The sequence below is a fragment of the Rosa rugosa genome, chromosome 6 (assembly GCF_958449725.1).
Source record: "Rosa rugosa chromosome 6, drRosRugo1.1, whole genome shotgun sequence".
NCBI lineage: Eukaryota > Viridiplantae > Streptophyta > Magnoliopsida > Rosales > Rosaceae > Rosa > Rosa rugosa.
In genome coordinates, this window is record NC_084825.1 from 46,606,013 (window position 1) to 46,621,862 (window position 15,850).

Below are 15,850 nucleotides of genomic sequence, written 5' to 3' on the forward strand. Positions count from 1 at the left end.
GGATGAATGCCGTCGCCGTTACCCGAATGAAGAAGGCCTTTCGGCTGCCGGGATCGGTGAAGCTGCCCCCGCCGACGGTAGATGAGAAGGCGTCGATTCTCCCAGAGGGCGGGGCGGCTGTACATGAGGCGATATTCCGCCAAGGAGTGACACTCCCGCTGGTGCCGACTCTCCAAATCCTGGTGTGCGAGTTTGGCCTTGCTTTTGGTCAGATTTGCCCCAACATGTGGCGGTTGATGTTGGCGATGAACTCGCTGTGGCGGTTGTCCGGGTGCGAGGGGCCTACTGTGGCGGAGGTGCTGCACTTCTTCGAGCTAACCTACGTGAGGCGCCAGGGTTGTAGAGGGCAAGTGAATCTGAGCCGCCGCCAGGGAGCGCCCAAGTTGATTGAGAATCTAAGGGATTCCATGTCCTATTGGCGGGGAAGCTTCTGCGTCGCCACAGAAGGGTGGGAGTACCAGGCTGTGGGGAACGAGGGAGGGCCGGCGTTTAGGATTAAGTCGGAGTTCCAACCTATTCGAGGTCGGTAACGAAGTTCCGCTGACTGCATCTGGCGGGTGCCCGTATTGTATGTATTTTGACTAATTGGTTTGTGCTTGTGCAGCGGGATTGCGGTACAACTTAACGCGCGAGGAGGAGTGTCGCGTGGCGCGGATTAGAGGTTGTTGGCGGAACCGCAACTTGCTGGACTTCCGACTTCTGACTGGCTGGGAGTTGCTAGTTGCTCAGAAATTAACTCGGGCCGTTGGTAAGAAATTGCCGTCAGGTTGCCCTAGTTTGTTTTTTTTTTTGCAAAGTAGCCAACTGACTGATTGAGTTTTTTTTTTTTTAGAAACGCCGCCAGGTAACAAATCGAGCCGGGACGCTTTCGAAAAAGCCATGGACCGCGCGGAGATTGATAATTTCCTGGAGACGATGTACGCCGAGGGGATGGTGGCCCAGCAGACCGTAGTGGACCCTGAGACACTGGCGCTAAGCCAGTCAGAGGTTCCCGTCTTGTTGCAGATGCCGCTGCACTCGCACCTTGGCGATGATGGGCTGCCCGCCGTTCAAGGGGCCGCCACAGCGGCTGCGACGAAGGAGAGGGTACCCGCCAACCGGCGTGGTGCTCAGAAAGAAAAGCCGGTGCCGCCGGCAGGGAATGTGACCGCCCCAAGGGAGGACCCGCCGCCGAGGGTGACGAGGGCTGCTGGCGGAAATACCAGGTGTACATACCTCCAACAATATGGAGTATTTGCTACATCACCAAGCATAAGTAACACCCTCTTTGGGACACCCACAAGCCATGGCAAGGCCCAACCGAGACATGCATCTTGTAGCCCTATGTTCAAGCTACGCTACGGTATCCGGAAGTCGCAAATCCGCCACCGGGAAGCCACCTTCCCGCCCTTGCAAAGTTGCCTCCACAAACTAGGCATTTCTACACTAGAATAGTTTCTACACTAGAATAGTTACCTTTGCTTGTCCCACATCGAAAACCATGTAAAGGAAGAGCACTCCTTCACCTATAAAAGGAACTCTCCTCCCACTCAAACACCATTCATTCCACAACCAACTCCATTACAACATCTCTTGTAATCATGTTAGGCCGCAAGGCTCGACACACACTAGTATAAGCTTTCAAGTGGATGTAGTCTCCCGCCAAGGCGGGAGGTGAACCACTATACATCTTGTGTCAACTCTCTCTCTCTCTCTCTATCTCTCTTACTTATCGTTAATTAGATCCCCACGGATCCAAAGCATTAACATTGGCGCCGTCTGTGGGAAGCCAGCACAATGGCTTCGTCACGTACCATGAACTTCGGTAAACATCAAATTAGGGCTCGGTCAACGCCCATCAAGGCTTGATCAACTTTTGGTCAACGCTGACAATGGCTGGTCAACGCCCAACTCAAAAAAAAAAAAAAAAGTCAACGCTGAACTTCAAAAAAAAAAAAAAAAAAATCGGGCGGCAAAAACTCTCTGGACACCCAGAAAACTTCTCTGGGCACCCCTTCAATTTTCAAAATTCCCGCCAGTCACTACCAATTGCAGCTCCGTCCACCTTCGACCTGGAACTCGTGGTCTCCATCAGGCTCCGCTCCGCCGAACTTAGTCAGCGACACCGCCGAACTCTTCCTCCGCCAACCTCCAGGTCACCGCCGAGTTCTTCCGCCGAGCATCTCCGCTGAACTCGAGCTCGGAGCCTCAGCTCTACTTTGCAGCTCCGCCGGACCCAACTGCTGCTCCCTCCGCTAGCAACCTCCGCTGGAAGATATTCCGCCACACTGTACACCGTCACTTTCAACCGCTAGCAAGCCCCGCTGCCATTCTCCTCCGAGCACCGAGCTACGCTCCGCCGGACTGTCTCCGCTCCGCCGGACTATCTCCGCTAGCCTGCCTCCGCCGGCCATGGACAGAGCACCGCTGACCAAAGCTTAGCGGACGAGCTCCGCCGACCAAATCGAGCTCCGCTCCGCCGAGCTTCTCCGCTGGCCCAAACCTCCGCCGAGCGTCTACCTTGGGTGTCACCGCTGAGGTGCACCGCTGGGCATCCTCCACTGTGCTTCCCCGCCGGCCAACCTCCACTCAGCGAAACTAGCGGCCATCTTTGTCGATGCAGCGATCATCTTCGTCGACTAGCTTGGAGGATGGACACCCATCTACTTCTCGGACCATCACCCCGCCAAGAGCCATCCGCCGAAATCCACTTGGGATACCCAAACATTCTCGACACCCAATAGCTTGCTCTACGCACCCATGCTTCACCCAGAAAATTCCTCTCGGTGGCTCTTCCCTGCAACTCCACTCTTGCACCTACTTTGCTTGCAGCTGCATGAAGTCGAGAACGCAGCAACTAAAGGAAAGCTAAGCACTCTCAGCCTCTTGGTCTTAATTATACCATAATACCAACTTATTCCTTCTCCATATATATACATCATGACAGCTTACCAAGCATAAGGCATATGTACCGCACAACGCATACTAGCATGCACAGTTTTAAATTAACATGTGTTCCCTGCTAGTCTACCATGCTCCCGGTCAATTCAAGGGCCCACGATTTATATATGCTGAGCCTTAGCATACTTTCTAACTAGCACCTGTCATGAAGCAACACTTTCTAAATTCTAATGTTCTAGTAGCATGCATGCCTACACGTACATGATTGATAGGTGATTAGTTTATTTTGCCTCTATCATTATCAAAATGGGCATTTACTAGCATGCATGCCTTAATTAAGTCTGTTGCACAGGCAACCTGGCACTTTGTGACGTTTCAAAATAGCATAAACATTGGCCCATACCAATCTAGTCAACCTAGTACAAGGCCTCTTTGACATTTCATTATCACTTTGAAATTCACATTAGAGACGAACAATCAGATATGTTATTTGTCATCAAGTAATACTACACTTGCTTATACACTTTGCTTAAAAATTTTATCAAAGTACATATGCAAATTATTTATGTTGATTTGACAAATCTACATATTAATCATCTATTTTGTTTCAAGGAAATTAAACTATTTCTATCAAGCTCCTCACCTCAACTACGAGTGGATGTACATTATCGGAACACTTTATCCGTCAAAGCAATGGAGCGTCATGCTTGGACAACTCCAACATGATTTGGGTACTTACGGTGATTCCAACTCCAACTCGCTCTAAATCGGCATAAGATAAGTAACTTTATCTTCTCTTTTACGCTCTTTCAATTTGAGCTAGTGCCATGCCAACCACATGCTTTTACTACTTTAAGCATGCCTACAAATATATCACACTTGATATGCTTTTACATGCTTCCATAAACTTTTAAGCATGCCAACAACATTTCGTAGATTTGGCAACACTTTCTAGATCTCACATACTAGATATGCCATGCTTCACATACCGATCTCAATGATCCTTTAGCATATCTTACAAAATGCAAAAATGATATTAGAATCCACATTACAAGTACATGCTATACACATATGCCATGCTTCTATTTAATTGCAACTCAATTTAATAAACATGGGACACTCAAACAAAATATTATTACTTGCTCTATGTGTTTATCATTTTTCATTCAACCGCCAAGCGGTAAGGCAACGCCTCATTATGACAATGACCGCTACGCGACATTACAGTCAAGCTTTTCTCCTTCGAGAAAACAGCTAGGGACTAGTTAACACAGCCCACGGCAGCCATTGATCCGGCAGTTAACCCCGACGCTTGGGTACCAAAGATTGGGCTCGCTACCCAACACCCTCTGCTCCGTGCAGCTCCCCTCATCAAACAGTTTTCCGACCATCCGGAGGTCTATAGCCAGGAGTGGGGGACTCCTCGCAGGGCCTGGCAGGGGCCCACCCGAAAGGGCAAAAGCGTTCGCTCCAACCAATTCTAGATGGACGACGCACTCGCACTAATTATGCTTGATATACGGCACAAAGCTACGCTTTGGTATCAACCCGCAAGAACACCCTCCTTGACTGGGGACTTCGGGGACTTATACATACAGCCCGGCATAATTAGCAACGGCCACGCTCATACCTCAGGGCGTCACCATCGAGCTACCCGTTAAAGCCTCATGGCAACACAGGGCTCCGGGCTCGTGCCTCAGCGGCACCGCCGCGCTTTTCGCGCTCGTGCCTCAGCGGCACCACCGAGCTTTTCGCGCTCGTGCCTCAGCGGCACCGCCGCGCTTTTCGCGCTCGTGCCTCAGCGGCACCGCCGCGCTTTTCGCGCTCGTGCCTCAGCGGCACCGCCAGGTTTTCGCGCTCGTGCCTCAGCGGCACCGCCGAGCTTTTCGTGCTCGTGCCTCAGCGGCACCTCCGCGCTTTTCGCGCGCGTGACTCAGCGGCACCGCCAAGCTTTTCGCGCTCGTGCCTCAGCGGCACCGCCGAGCTTTTGTCCGCTCACTCCTTCCAGGCACCGCGAGCTTCCACTCACGAGCTTCCCGCTCATGCCTTCGCGGCACCCTTGAACTTCCGCTCACGAGCTTACCGCTCATGCCTTCGCGGCACCCTTGAGCTTCCGCTCACGAGCTTCCCGCTCATGCCTTCGCGGCACCCGTGAGCTTCCGCTCACGAGCTTCCCGCTCATGCCTTCGCGGCACCCTTGAGCTTCCGCTCATGCCTCCCCGGCAACCCTTGAGCTTCCGCTCATGCCTCCCCGGCAACCCCGAGCTTCCGCTCATGCCTTCCCGGCACCACGAGCTTCCCGCTCATGCCTTCCAGGCACCACGAGCTTCCCGCTCATGCCTTCCCGGCACCACGAGCTTCCCGCTCATGCCTTCCCGGCAACCCACGAGCTTCCGCTCATGCCTCCCCGGCAACCCTCGAGCTTCCGCTCACGCCTTCCAGGCACCGCGAGCTCCCGCTCATGCCTTCGCGGCACCCTTGAGCTTCCGCTCATGCCTCCCCGGCAACCCTTGAGCTTCCGCTCATGCCTCCCCGGCAACCCCGAGCTTCCGCTCATGCCTTCCCGGCACCACGAGCTTCCCGCTCATGCCTTCCCGGCACCACGAGCTTCCCGCTCATGCCTTCCCGGCAACCCACGAGCTTCCGCTCATGTCTCCCCGGCAACCCTCGAGCTTCCGCTCATGCCTCCCCGGCAACCCCGAGCTTCCGCTCTTGCCTCCCCGGCACCACGAGCTTCCCGCTCATGCCTCCCCGGCAACCCCGAGCTTCCGCTCATGCCTTCCCGGCACCACGAGCTTCCCGCTCATGCCTTCCCGGCAACCCACGAGCTTCCGCTCATGCCTCCCCGGCAACCCTCGAGCTTCCGCTCATGCCTCCCCGGCAACCCCGAGCTTCCGCTCATGCCTTCCCGGCACCCCGAGCTTCCCGCTCATGCCTCCCCGGCAACCCTTGAGCTTCCGCTCATGCCTCCCCGGCAACCCACGAGCTTCCGCTCATGCCTTCCCGGCAACCCACGAGCTTCCGCTCATGCCTCCCCGGCAACACTTGAGCTTCCCGCTCATGCCTTCCCGGCAACCCCGAGTTTCCCGCTCACGAGCTTTCCGCTCATGCCTTCCCGGCAATCCTCGAGCTTTACGCTCCTGTCTGCTCGACACACCACACGTTAATGGAACATTGAATTTTTCTACCATTTGTCGTTTACCGACCGCGACAAATCAAATTCTTTTCGAGTTCCATTAACACGAGCGAAAACCAAACAGACACAACCATACGCGCGGTCATCGTTCATGAGTTACAAATGCATACCTTCGCCGCACTCATGCAACTTACACCTCACGAGCGTAACCCCGTCAAAATCGACCTCGTTCGTCTCCTTGCGCGCGTCACACATTTATCATATGCAATCCATATGCTCACACGACCATGTATCACGCACCCCATACGTTCATATATGCCAACGCATATCGGTGCAACTCACATTTGTTGCCCAATGCAACGAGCATCCTACGTATGCCTGTTTTTTTGTCTTTGTTGTGCAGGTTAACGAGTCCCTTCTTGCTTACGGAGTTCGGGGACTTGTAGGGGCTCCGTACCGCCCGGTTACTTATGCTTGGTGACATCGTGTGTATAACTCCCCAACCAAGAAGCTCCTCTTACTTGGAGACTTCGGGGACTTGTACATACCTCCAACAATATGGAGTATTTGCTACATCACCAAGCATAAGTAACACCCTCTTTGGGACACCCACAAGCCATGGCAAGGCCCAACCGAGACATGCATCGTGTAGCCCTATGTTCAAGCTACGCTACGGTATCCGGAAGTCGCAAATCCGCCACCGGGATGCCACCTTCCCGCCCTTGCAAAGTTGCCTCCACAAACTAGGCATTTCTACACTAGAATAGTTTCTACACTAGAATAGTTACCTTTGCTTGTCCCACATCGAAAACCATGTAAAGGAAGAGCACTCCTTCACCTATAAAAGGAACTCTCCTCCCACTCAAACACCATTCATTCCACAACCAACTCCATTACAACATCTCTTGTAATCATGTTAGGCCGCAAGGCTCGACACACACTAGTATAAGCTTTCAAGTGGATGTAGTCTCCCGCCAAGGCGGGAGGTGAACCACTATACATCTTGTGTCAACTCTCTCTCTCTCTCTCTATCTCTCTTACTTATCGTTAATTAGATCCCCACGGATCCAAAGCATTAACACCAGGGTGCTTGAGAGGAAGCGCCGGCAGATAAACTCCCCCAACGAGGAAGAGGATGAAGATGTGGAGACGATTGGGGCTCGACATCAGAAGAAGGCCCGCCAAGCTCCGCTGAAAGCTGCGGTAGTGGAGGGAGAGGTGCCCACCGCCAGCGACCTGGACTCATTTGCCGCCTACGCGGAGTTTATGACAGGTGGCGAGCGGGAATTCCTTTTCCACCTGTGCGAAAGGCTAGGGTTTGGCGGCCTAGCGGGGATCTCACGCCCGACAGCGATTGACCAATCTCCCTACAGCTCGGCGTTTGGTCAGGTATCAGCCGGGCTGTACGACATGTTTGAGGCGGCGAAGAAGCAGCCTCTGGTCGAAGGGGAGCTGAGGGAGGAGATTCAAAGTCTCCAGAAGGAGCTGGGGGAGTCGAGGGAGAAGCTGGCGGAGACAGAGAGGCGGCTTGTCAAGGCTGAAAGTGACTTCGCCGACGTCCGCGGTAAGCTCAACGTGGCGATTGAGCGGGACTTGGAGAGAAATGACCGCGTGATTAAGCTGGAGGAGAATAACTCCCTGCTGGAGGAGCGGATAGCTGCCAAGGATAAGAAACTTATTATCGTGCAGCGGGAGTCGGTCGCCAGGGCGACGGAGCTGAAGCGGCTGGAAGGCCAGGTTGCCCGTCTGACGGCTGAAGGGGATGCTGCCGCGGCCGCCGCTGTGGAATCGTTCAAGCGGTCGGCGGAATATGCGAAGGCAATGACCGAGTCTGCGAAGGCCGGGGCTTTAGCAAACATAGAAATGCTGAAGCGGAAGGGCGCCATCGACTTCGCCAAAGCGTCAAAGCCTGATGCGCCGCCGGCCAAGAGTGCCCCGCCGGACAAAGAGGTCGTGCCTGGCCCAGCGGGAGGTGCCCGCTCAGGCAGTGGGGAAAGCAGTGCACATCCGATGGAAGGGTCCCAGCAGACCCCCACTCCCACACCGTCGGAGGTGTCGCGTGCCGGATTTCTGGCGGCGCACACCCGGGCGGATGGCACAATAGAGACCCCTAGCCCGACAGCTCGAGGGTCCGATCAAACGAGTCGAGCGATCGTGCCGCCGCCTGCTGCAACAGAAGGTGCCGAGGGCCACCCCTGAAGCCAGCCGGGACCGCCAGAGATTCCCCCCTGAACTTTGTTTTTTTTTTTTTTTATATATATATAGCCGTTGAGGTACAATAGCTTGTAACAGAAATTTTGAAATGGAATGAAGTTTCGACGTTTGTTATGATGTGTTTGTACCGCTAGTACCTTGACTTGTATATATATATATATATATATTTTTTTTTTTGTGTCAATGAAACATTAAAGGAATTAGGATTGGTCCAAGTGCACCACGTAGCGGACGCGGTCCGCTGACGATTGCTGGCATTGCCAGTTGCCCTCAGTGCTAGACTTGGTAACAATGGTTTGAATAATTCCTCGTTTCATTGATAGCTGACTGATCAGCGTGTACAAAAGTGGGGTAGTACCCGTTGGGTAGCTTCCCTTAGCTAAATATTGAGCAAGAATTTAGCTAAGTCAAGATGCTCTTGGGTAGCGGTATGACTATTTGTAGTAATACCGAAGGTGTTCAGTATTCCAAGGGTGGGTCGTCGTGACGCCATCCTTGTCCATTAAGTAGAAGGTGCCTGGGCTAACGACTTCCACAATTTTGTATGGACCTTCCCAAGTTGGGCGGAGCTTTGTTGGCGGTGGAATCACTTCCTTCATTACCAGTTGGAGGTTCCGGGCCTTGACTCTGGCGTTGTAGAAACGCGATACCCGTTGTTTGTTTTGCAAGTTGTGCAAATGGGCTTTGTATCTTTTTTCTTCTAGGAGGTCTCTGTCCAGGTTGATGCCGTCGCTGTTGGTCTCCGGGCAGTAGCCTTCGACCCTAGCGGTGGGCTGAGTTACTTCAACAGGTAGGACAGCCTCTGTTCCGAACATCATACAAAAGGGTGTCTCGCCGGTGGCGGAAGTTGAAGTAGTCCGGATGGCCCATAGAACCTCTGGTAACTTCTCCGCCCACAAACCCTTGGCGTCGTCGAGTTTCTTTTTGAGCAGCTTCTTGATTATCTTGTTGGCCGCTTCGACCTGGCCGTTGGTTTGGGGATGAGCGACTGACGCAAAATTCATCTTGGTGCCAAGGTTGGCGGTGAAAGATATGAGTTCCTAATTGTTGAACTGTGTGCCGTTGTCTGTAATGATTGTATGTGGGACACCATAGCGGCAATAGGTGTTCTTCCAGAGGAAGCGAATTACCTTGGCGGTAGTTATTGCCGTGAGTGGTTCCGCCTCTATCCACTTGCTGTTGTAGTCGATGGCGACGATGATGTACTTGAACTGACCCTTGGCGGTTTGGAACTTTCCCATCAAATCGAGGCCCCACGTGGAGTGAATCCATGGGCCGACGATAATTGACAGCGGCTCTGCCGGTGCATGTGGGAGATCTGCAAATTGTTGGCATTTGTGGCAAGATCGCGAAATCCGCCTGGCGTCATCGCCAAGTGTGGGCCAAAAGTAGCCCTGCCGCATTGTGCGGTTGGCCAAGGATCTGGCGCCTGAGTGGTTTCCGCATTCTCCGCCATGGATTTCCGCTAGGACGGCCTTTCCCTCCTCTGGGGTTAGGCAGCGGAGGTTGGGATGAGTGAATCCTTGGCGGTAAAGTTTACCATTCTGGATATTGTAGCGGGTTGCTCTCCGCTTGAGCTGCCGCGCCTGAACCTTGTCCTCCGGCACTGTGCCGTTGCGCTTGTATGCAATGATCTCATCCATCCAGCTGGGGTTGATCTCAATGCTGAAGATCTCCGCCAGGGTCTTTGTGATACTTGGTTTGTCAAGGCATTCCACCCTTGTGTCCGCTGGACTTTGATGTGGTTGGGCGGTTGCCAGTCTCGCCAGTGAATCAGCCTTGGCGTTCTTTTCCCTGGGGATTTGTGTGATGGTGTGAAATTTGAACTTTTTGAGCAACGTTTTGACGTACCCCAAATATGCCGATAACTGCTGGTCCTTGGCCTGGAAGCTGTCGTTGACCTGGTTAACGACTAACTGAGAGTCGCTGAATATGTTGACGCTGTCAGCCCCTGAGTCAATGGCGAGGAGCAAGCCGGCAATGAGGGCCTCGTACTCCGCCATATTGTTTGAAGCTTTGAAGTTGAATTTCAACGCATACTCCGCGTTCAGTCCCCTAGGTCCTGTTAAGATGACTCCGGCGCCGCTGGCCTTGGCGCTGGCGGAGCCGTCCACATGCAGGTTCCAGTCTGAGTGTGGCGGAGCTGCCTCCTCCGCGGTAACCATTTCTGTTCCAGGCTCCGCCCCGGTGCCGGGTTCTGGCTGACGCTCGGTGAGCTCGGCGATAAAGTCCGCCACCGCCTGACCTTTCATGGCGGTCCTTGGCTTGTATTCTATGTCAAACTCGCTGAGCTCAATGGCCCACTTGCTGAGGCGCCCTGAGTGTTCAGGGTTATGCATAACCTGCCTCAGCGGTTGATTGGTTAACACGTGGATCGTGTGAGCCTGAAAGTATTGGCGGAGGCGTCTGGCGGCAACTATGAGTGCGAGGGCGAGCTGCTCCAAGGGAGGATACCGTGTCTCTGCCCCGTTCATGCCCCTACCGGCGTAGAACACTGGGAGCTCGTCCTGAGCCTCCCGCCTGACAATGGCGCAGCTTATTGCCGATGTTGAGACCGCTAGGTATATGAATAGTGTCTCCCATTGCACAGGGACAGAAAGGAGAGGGACTGCCGCCAAGTATTCCTTCAGGCCTTGGAACGCCGCCTGACATTCTGGGTTCCAGTTGATGACCTTCTTGTGAGTTGTTTTGAGGAGCTTGAAGAATGGGGCACACTTGTCGGTGAGTCTGGAGATGAATCGAGAAAGGGCGGTTAACTTGCCCTGGAGGCACTGGACGTCTACCTTATATTTGGGGTCCGCCAGACTGAGGATGGCCTGCACCTTGTCTGGGTTAGCCTCGATGCCTCGTTCGCTGACGATGTAACCCAGAAATTTGCTGGCGGTGACCGCAAAGAAACATTTTTATGGGTTGAGGCGCATACCGTAGGCTAGGAGAATAGTTATTATGATTCTGAGATTTGCCACATGTCCGCTGGCCTTTATGCTCTTAACTAGCATGTCGTCCACGTAGACCTCGATAATTTTTCCCAGATGTTCGGCGAACATGGCGTTCATCAACCGCTGATAAGTTGCGCCGGCATTCTTCAGACCGAAAGGCATGACATTGTAGCAGTAGAGGCCTTTGTCGGTGGTGAAGGTGGTGCATTCTTGATCGCCGGGATGCATCTTGATCTGGTTATATCCGGAGAAAGCGTCCATCATGCTGAGGAGCTCATGTCCGGCGGTTGCATCGACCAGCTGATCGATACGGGGTAGCGGGAAACTATCTTTTGGGCATGCCTTGTTGAGATTTTTGAAGTCGACACACATTCGCCACTTGCCGCTGGGCTTCTTGACCATAACCAGATTGGAGATCCACTGGGGATAGATGACCTGGCGGATGAATCCAATGCCCTGGAGCTTGGCGACCTCCTCTCCTATTGCCCGGTATTTTTCCTCATCAAAGGCTCTCCGCTTCTGCTTGATAGGGTAAAAGGATGGTTTGATGGTCAGCTTATGAGTGATAATTTCAGGGGAGATACCTGGCATGTCTGCATAGGACCATGCAAATACTGCGGCATTATCACGCAGGAACTGCGTGAGCTCTGCCGCCACCTCTGGGTCTAGGTGGGCGCCTATGCGGACTGTCCGCTCAGGGTGCTCGTCCGAGATGCAGACAACTCTCAACGACGTGTCCGGGTTGACCGGCTCTTTCCTTACATATTTTTCCTCCTCGTCTCGAGGATCCTCGAAAATATCCGAGGGCGGTGCGTGGTTGCCCACGGTCAGGATCTCATGGCGGCGCGCCGAGCGCGCAATGGTCGTTGAGTAGCACTCCCGGGCCAACTGTTGACTTCCTCTCACACAGCCCGTGCCGTTGGGTGTGGGGAACTTCATGAGAAGCATGTATCCGGCGATGATGCACTTGAGCTTGTTGAGTGCCGGCCGCCCAATGATGGCGTTATACGAACTGAAGCAATCGACAATGATGAATTCCGTATGCACCTCCGCCATACATGGACTAGTGCCAATAACCAGTCTCATGTAATCAGACCCCAGCGGTTGTGTGACGTCGCCGGAGAAGCTGAGCAGTGGTTTGTGATCCTGGAGTAATTTCCTGTTCCGTTTGAGGTTGTTGTAGCAGCCGTTGAAAATGACATTGACAGCGGAGCCGCTGTCCACCAAGATTCTCCCCACTGAGAATTTGCCAAGAATGGCGTCGACCAAGAATGGGTCGTCATGGGGTAAATTGACTCCGCGCTCCTCCTCCTCCGAAAAGGTAATAGGTTCCCAACCTGATTTTGGGAGCTTGGCGGATCTTTCATAGCGGATGTTGCAGACTTCCTTTGGGTGATTAGCGTGTGCATAGCGCTTCCTTGCCCTGTGAGACATGCTGGTGATTGGAGCACCGCCATCGATGGTGTTGATGCGGCCCAAGGTCTCAACGTTGGCAATTACCGGTGGTGGTTGACGCACCTTGAACTGCTCCAACTTGCCGTCACGGTACAAGGTCTCGATGGCCGTTTTGAGAGCATTGCAGCTATTGGTATTGTGGCCGCTGTCCTCGTGGTATTTGCACCACTTGCCGGTGTTCCTGGGTTTGCCTGTTTTTGGGTACTTTGGAGGGGGTGGCGGTGGGATCTGATCCTTGCACTGATTGTAGATGTCTTCATATGAGGCAGTCAGGACCGTGAAAACTGCATACCGCTGCGAGGACTCCGCCTGCTTGTTGCGGTTATCCCCATGGGTTGGGCGGTTGCCCTTATGGTAATGCTGGTCCTTCTGCCGCTTGCTCTGGTGGTGGCCCTGTTGCCACTCCCTTTTCTTGTCAGTTGATGGTGCTGAAGGGGTCTTGCTAGCGGTTTCCTGATGACTGGAAGATGGCTGTGTTGATTTTGGTGTTAGTGGTGGCGGTGGGGTTTCTCCGTATGTGACGAATTCCGCCTGGGCGTGAATGACCGCCTCACTCATGACGTGGTCATACGTCGCATTGGGATGATTGTAGTTGAGGTGATAGAGGAACGGTCCCTTGAGCAGTCCCTTCCTGAAGGCCGCTGACGCCATTGTTTTGTCTAGGTCACGGCACTGAGATGCTGCCGCCCGCCACCTTGTGACAAAGGCCTTCAGTGATTCGTCCTCCGCCTGCTTGACGCTGAACAGTTGACTTGTGTTGTGGTGTCTGGCGGACAATAGGATGAACCGGGAGAGGAAGGCATGTGATAGTGCATGGAATGAGTTGACAGACCCCGGCGGACACTCAAAGAACCAGTTCATTGCCTCACCGTCTAACGTCTCACTGAACAAGTGACACAAGGTGGCGTCATCGAATCCTTTGTTGTTGGTGACTTTCTTGAAGGTGTCCATGTGGACAAAGGGATCGGACAATCCGCCGTAATGCACCATCTTTGGGGTTTTTGCAGACGCTGGTCTGATAGCTTGCAGAATCTCAGCGGTGAATGGCCCAGGTCTGGAAGCGAAGAGTGGATTCTGGGTTGGCGCTGGGGCGCCCGACTCCGCCCGGATCAGCCTTTGCTCCAGTTGGTGCATCCTTTCCAATATTTGGGCGGTTGCATCGCTGGCGGTGTCAGCCCGGGTACTCCGCTGGACCTGCCTGCGCCTTGGCGCAGGCGGATGGCCCTCAGTCCTTGCCCTAGCCTCCGAACGGTTGGTATGCGGCACCGATTCCGCTTCTTGCTCAATCATTAGTTGGGGGATGGGCGGTGGTCCCATTCCCGACAACTCAGGTGGGTTCAGCGGTACCTGCATCTGTATGACTGGCCCTGGTGCCAATGTGCCAGTGCCGGGTCGACTACGTCTGGTGCTGCGTGACTGCTCGCTCAGTGCTGGGCGGGCGGTAGGCTCCAGGGTCCTCTTTAGCTCTTCAAAACGTGCCAAGAGCGTAGCCACCTGTCCCTGGGCCTCAGCCTTCTCCTTGCGCTCCTCCTCACGCTCTCTGTTTGCCCTATGAAGATCCGCCAGTGCTATCTCTTACATAGCGACGAGATCCTGGCCCGGCGGGCGGCTGCTGCTTGGGTTTGCCTCGCCGCCGGGGTTGACCGGTGTTGTAAATAGTGCGCGGTTAACGCCTATCGTTGGATCGGAGGGTTGGGGGATGGTGGACTGGTCCGCCCGCTCCTCAGCGTTCCCTCCGCTACCGTTAGTCATGGTGGATGTAGTGGGATGACCTTTTGTTCAAGGATTCCCACAGACGGCGCCAATGTTAATGTCTAAAAGTTCGGCGGTAGCTGAACCTTTGTTAACGCTGATCCGGAGGGCGGATCGATACTTGTGACGTTCTCAAAGCCTCCGCTACCTGTCAAGTAAAATACAAAGGGCGTCAGAGGGAGACCGCGCTGGGCGGTCTTCAACTCTCCGATGCCTAAGTTAGTCAATGTATTTATGTTGACAAAGTAACAGTAGGTAAGTATTGAATGCGTAATTAATGAGGAGAGAGGAGAGAACCTTTTATAGGTGAGGAAGAGGTTGATCTTCTCTTTGTTTTCGATGTGGGACTGATGTGCTTCAGTCCCCAGCTCTGGGAGCTTCTGATGCTACCTTGGCGCGGCGCGTGGCGGCGCGTTGGCGGTGATCTGGGGGTGATCCGCCGCCGAGGTTGTAGCCCGCCTGGCGGTGTGTTTGCATGTCATTCCTTTGGTTGGAATTAGTACATTTGGCGGTCGAATGAGCGTGGCCCATTATAGCTAATTATGCTTGCAAATGTACATGTATGTACAGGGGACTAGCCAACAGCAAGCAATCCTTTTTGTGGGTGGTTCGACCCGGGTTAGTTCAAGGTTCGGAATGGCTAGAACCACTGCCTAGTGGTTTTCTTGAGAGCTTGAATGGAATGGGACACATTGTGAAATGGGCACCCCAAAAAGAGGTGCTTGCCCATCAAGCTGTTGGAGTATTTTGGACTCACACTGGTTGGAATTCTACATTGGAGAGCATCTGTGAGGGAGTCCCTATGATTTGTATTCCATTTTTTGCTGATCAAATGGTGAATGCAAGATACGTAAGCGATGTTTGGAAAATAGGATTGCAGCTAGAGCTTGGTATCAAGAGAGAAGAAATTGAAAGAGCAATTAGAAGAGTTATGATGGAGAAAGAAGGGGAAGAGATAAGAGATAGGGTGTCAAAGCTGAAGGATATGGCAAATCTTTGCCTGAAACAAGGTGGCACTTCATACCAATCTTTGGATGGCTTGATTAATCATATCTTATCACTAGAATCATTAATCACAAAACTTACAAGTCAGTGATTGATTAAAATGTGGATGCAGGGCATCATCTACGAAATAAAATGTGTATGCTTTGTGCAACTTTATTCATGCTGCAAATTAAAGGTGTACATCTGCCTAGCCTAGCACAAGAGCAAATAACATAAAATTATTTGAGAACTGCTTCAATCTAAACATTTTTAAATCTTGTCGACTTTGCTCTGCTAGGGTTTCTCTGCCCTAGCCGTACCATTGATCGAGTTGCGGCGCGATGGCGGAGGAGAACACGGTGGCTCCTTCTGCACTTTCTGAGGAGGCCATGGTGAGCCTTGTTGGAGGAGAGGATGCAATCCATGATTCATTCTTCTACCTTTGTGGTCGGCTTTTATCCAAGAAGACAGTGGTGATCCCGTCATTCTC

The 15,850-nt window shown here is 53.2% G+C and overlaps 1 protein-coding gene across 1 annotated transcript; it reads left to right on the plus strand.

Annotated features, from left to right (window-relative positions):
• The first annotated feature begins 915 nt into the window (after positions 1-915).
• Positions 916-15,472, plus strand: LOC133716883 (UDP-glycosyltransferase 76C1-like). The gene is made up of 2 exons (XM_062143527.1): positions 916-1,205; positions 14,947-15,472. Exons 1-2 carry the CDS (start codon positions 916-918, stop codon positions 15,470-15,472), a joined length of 816 nt encoding a protein of 271 aa, XP_061999511.1.
• The last annotated feature ends 378 nt before the right edge of the window (positions 15,473-15,850 follow it).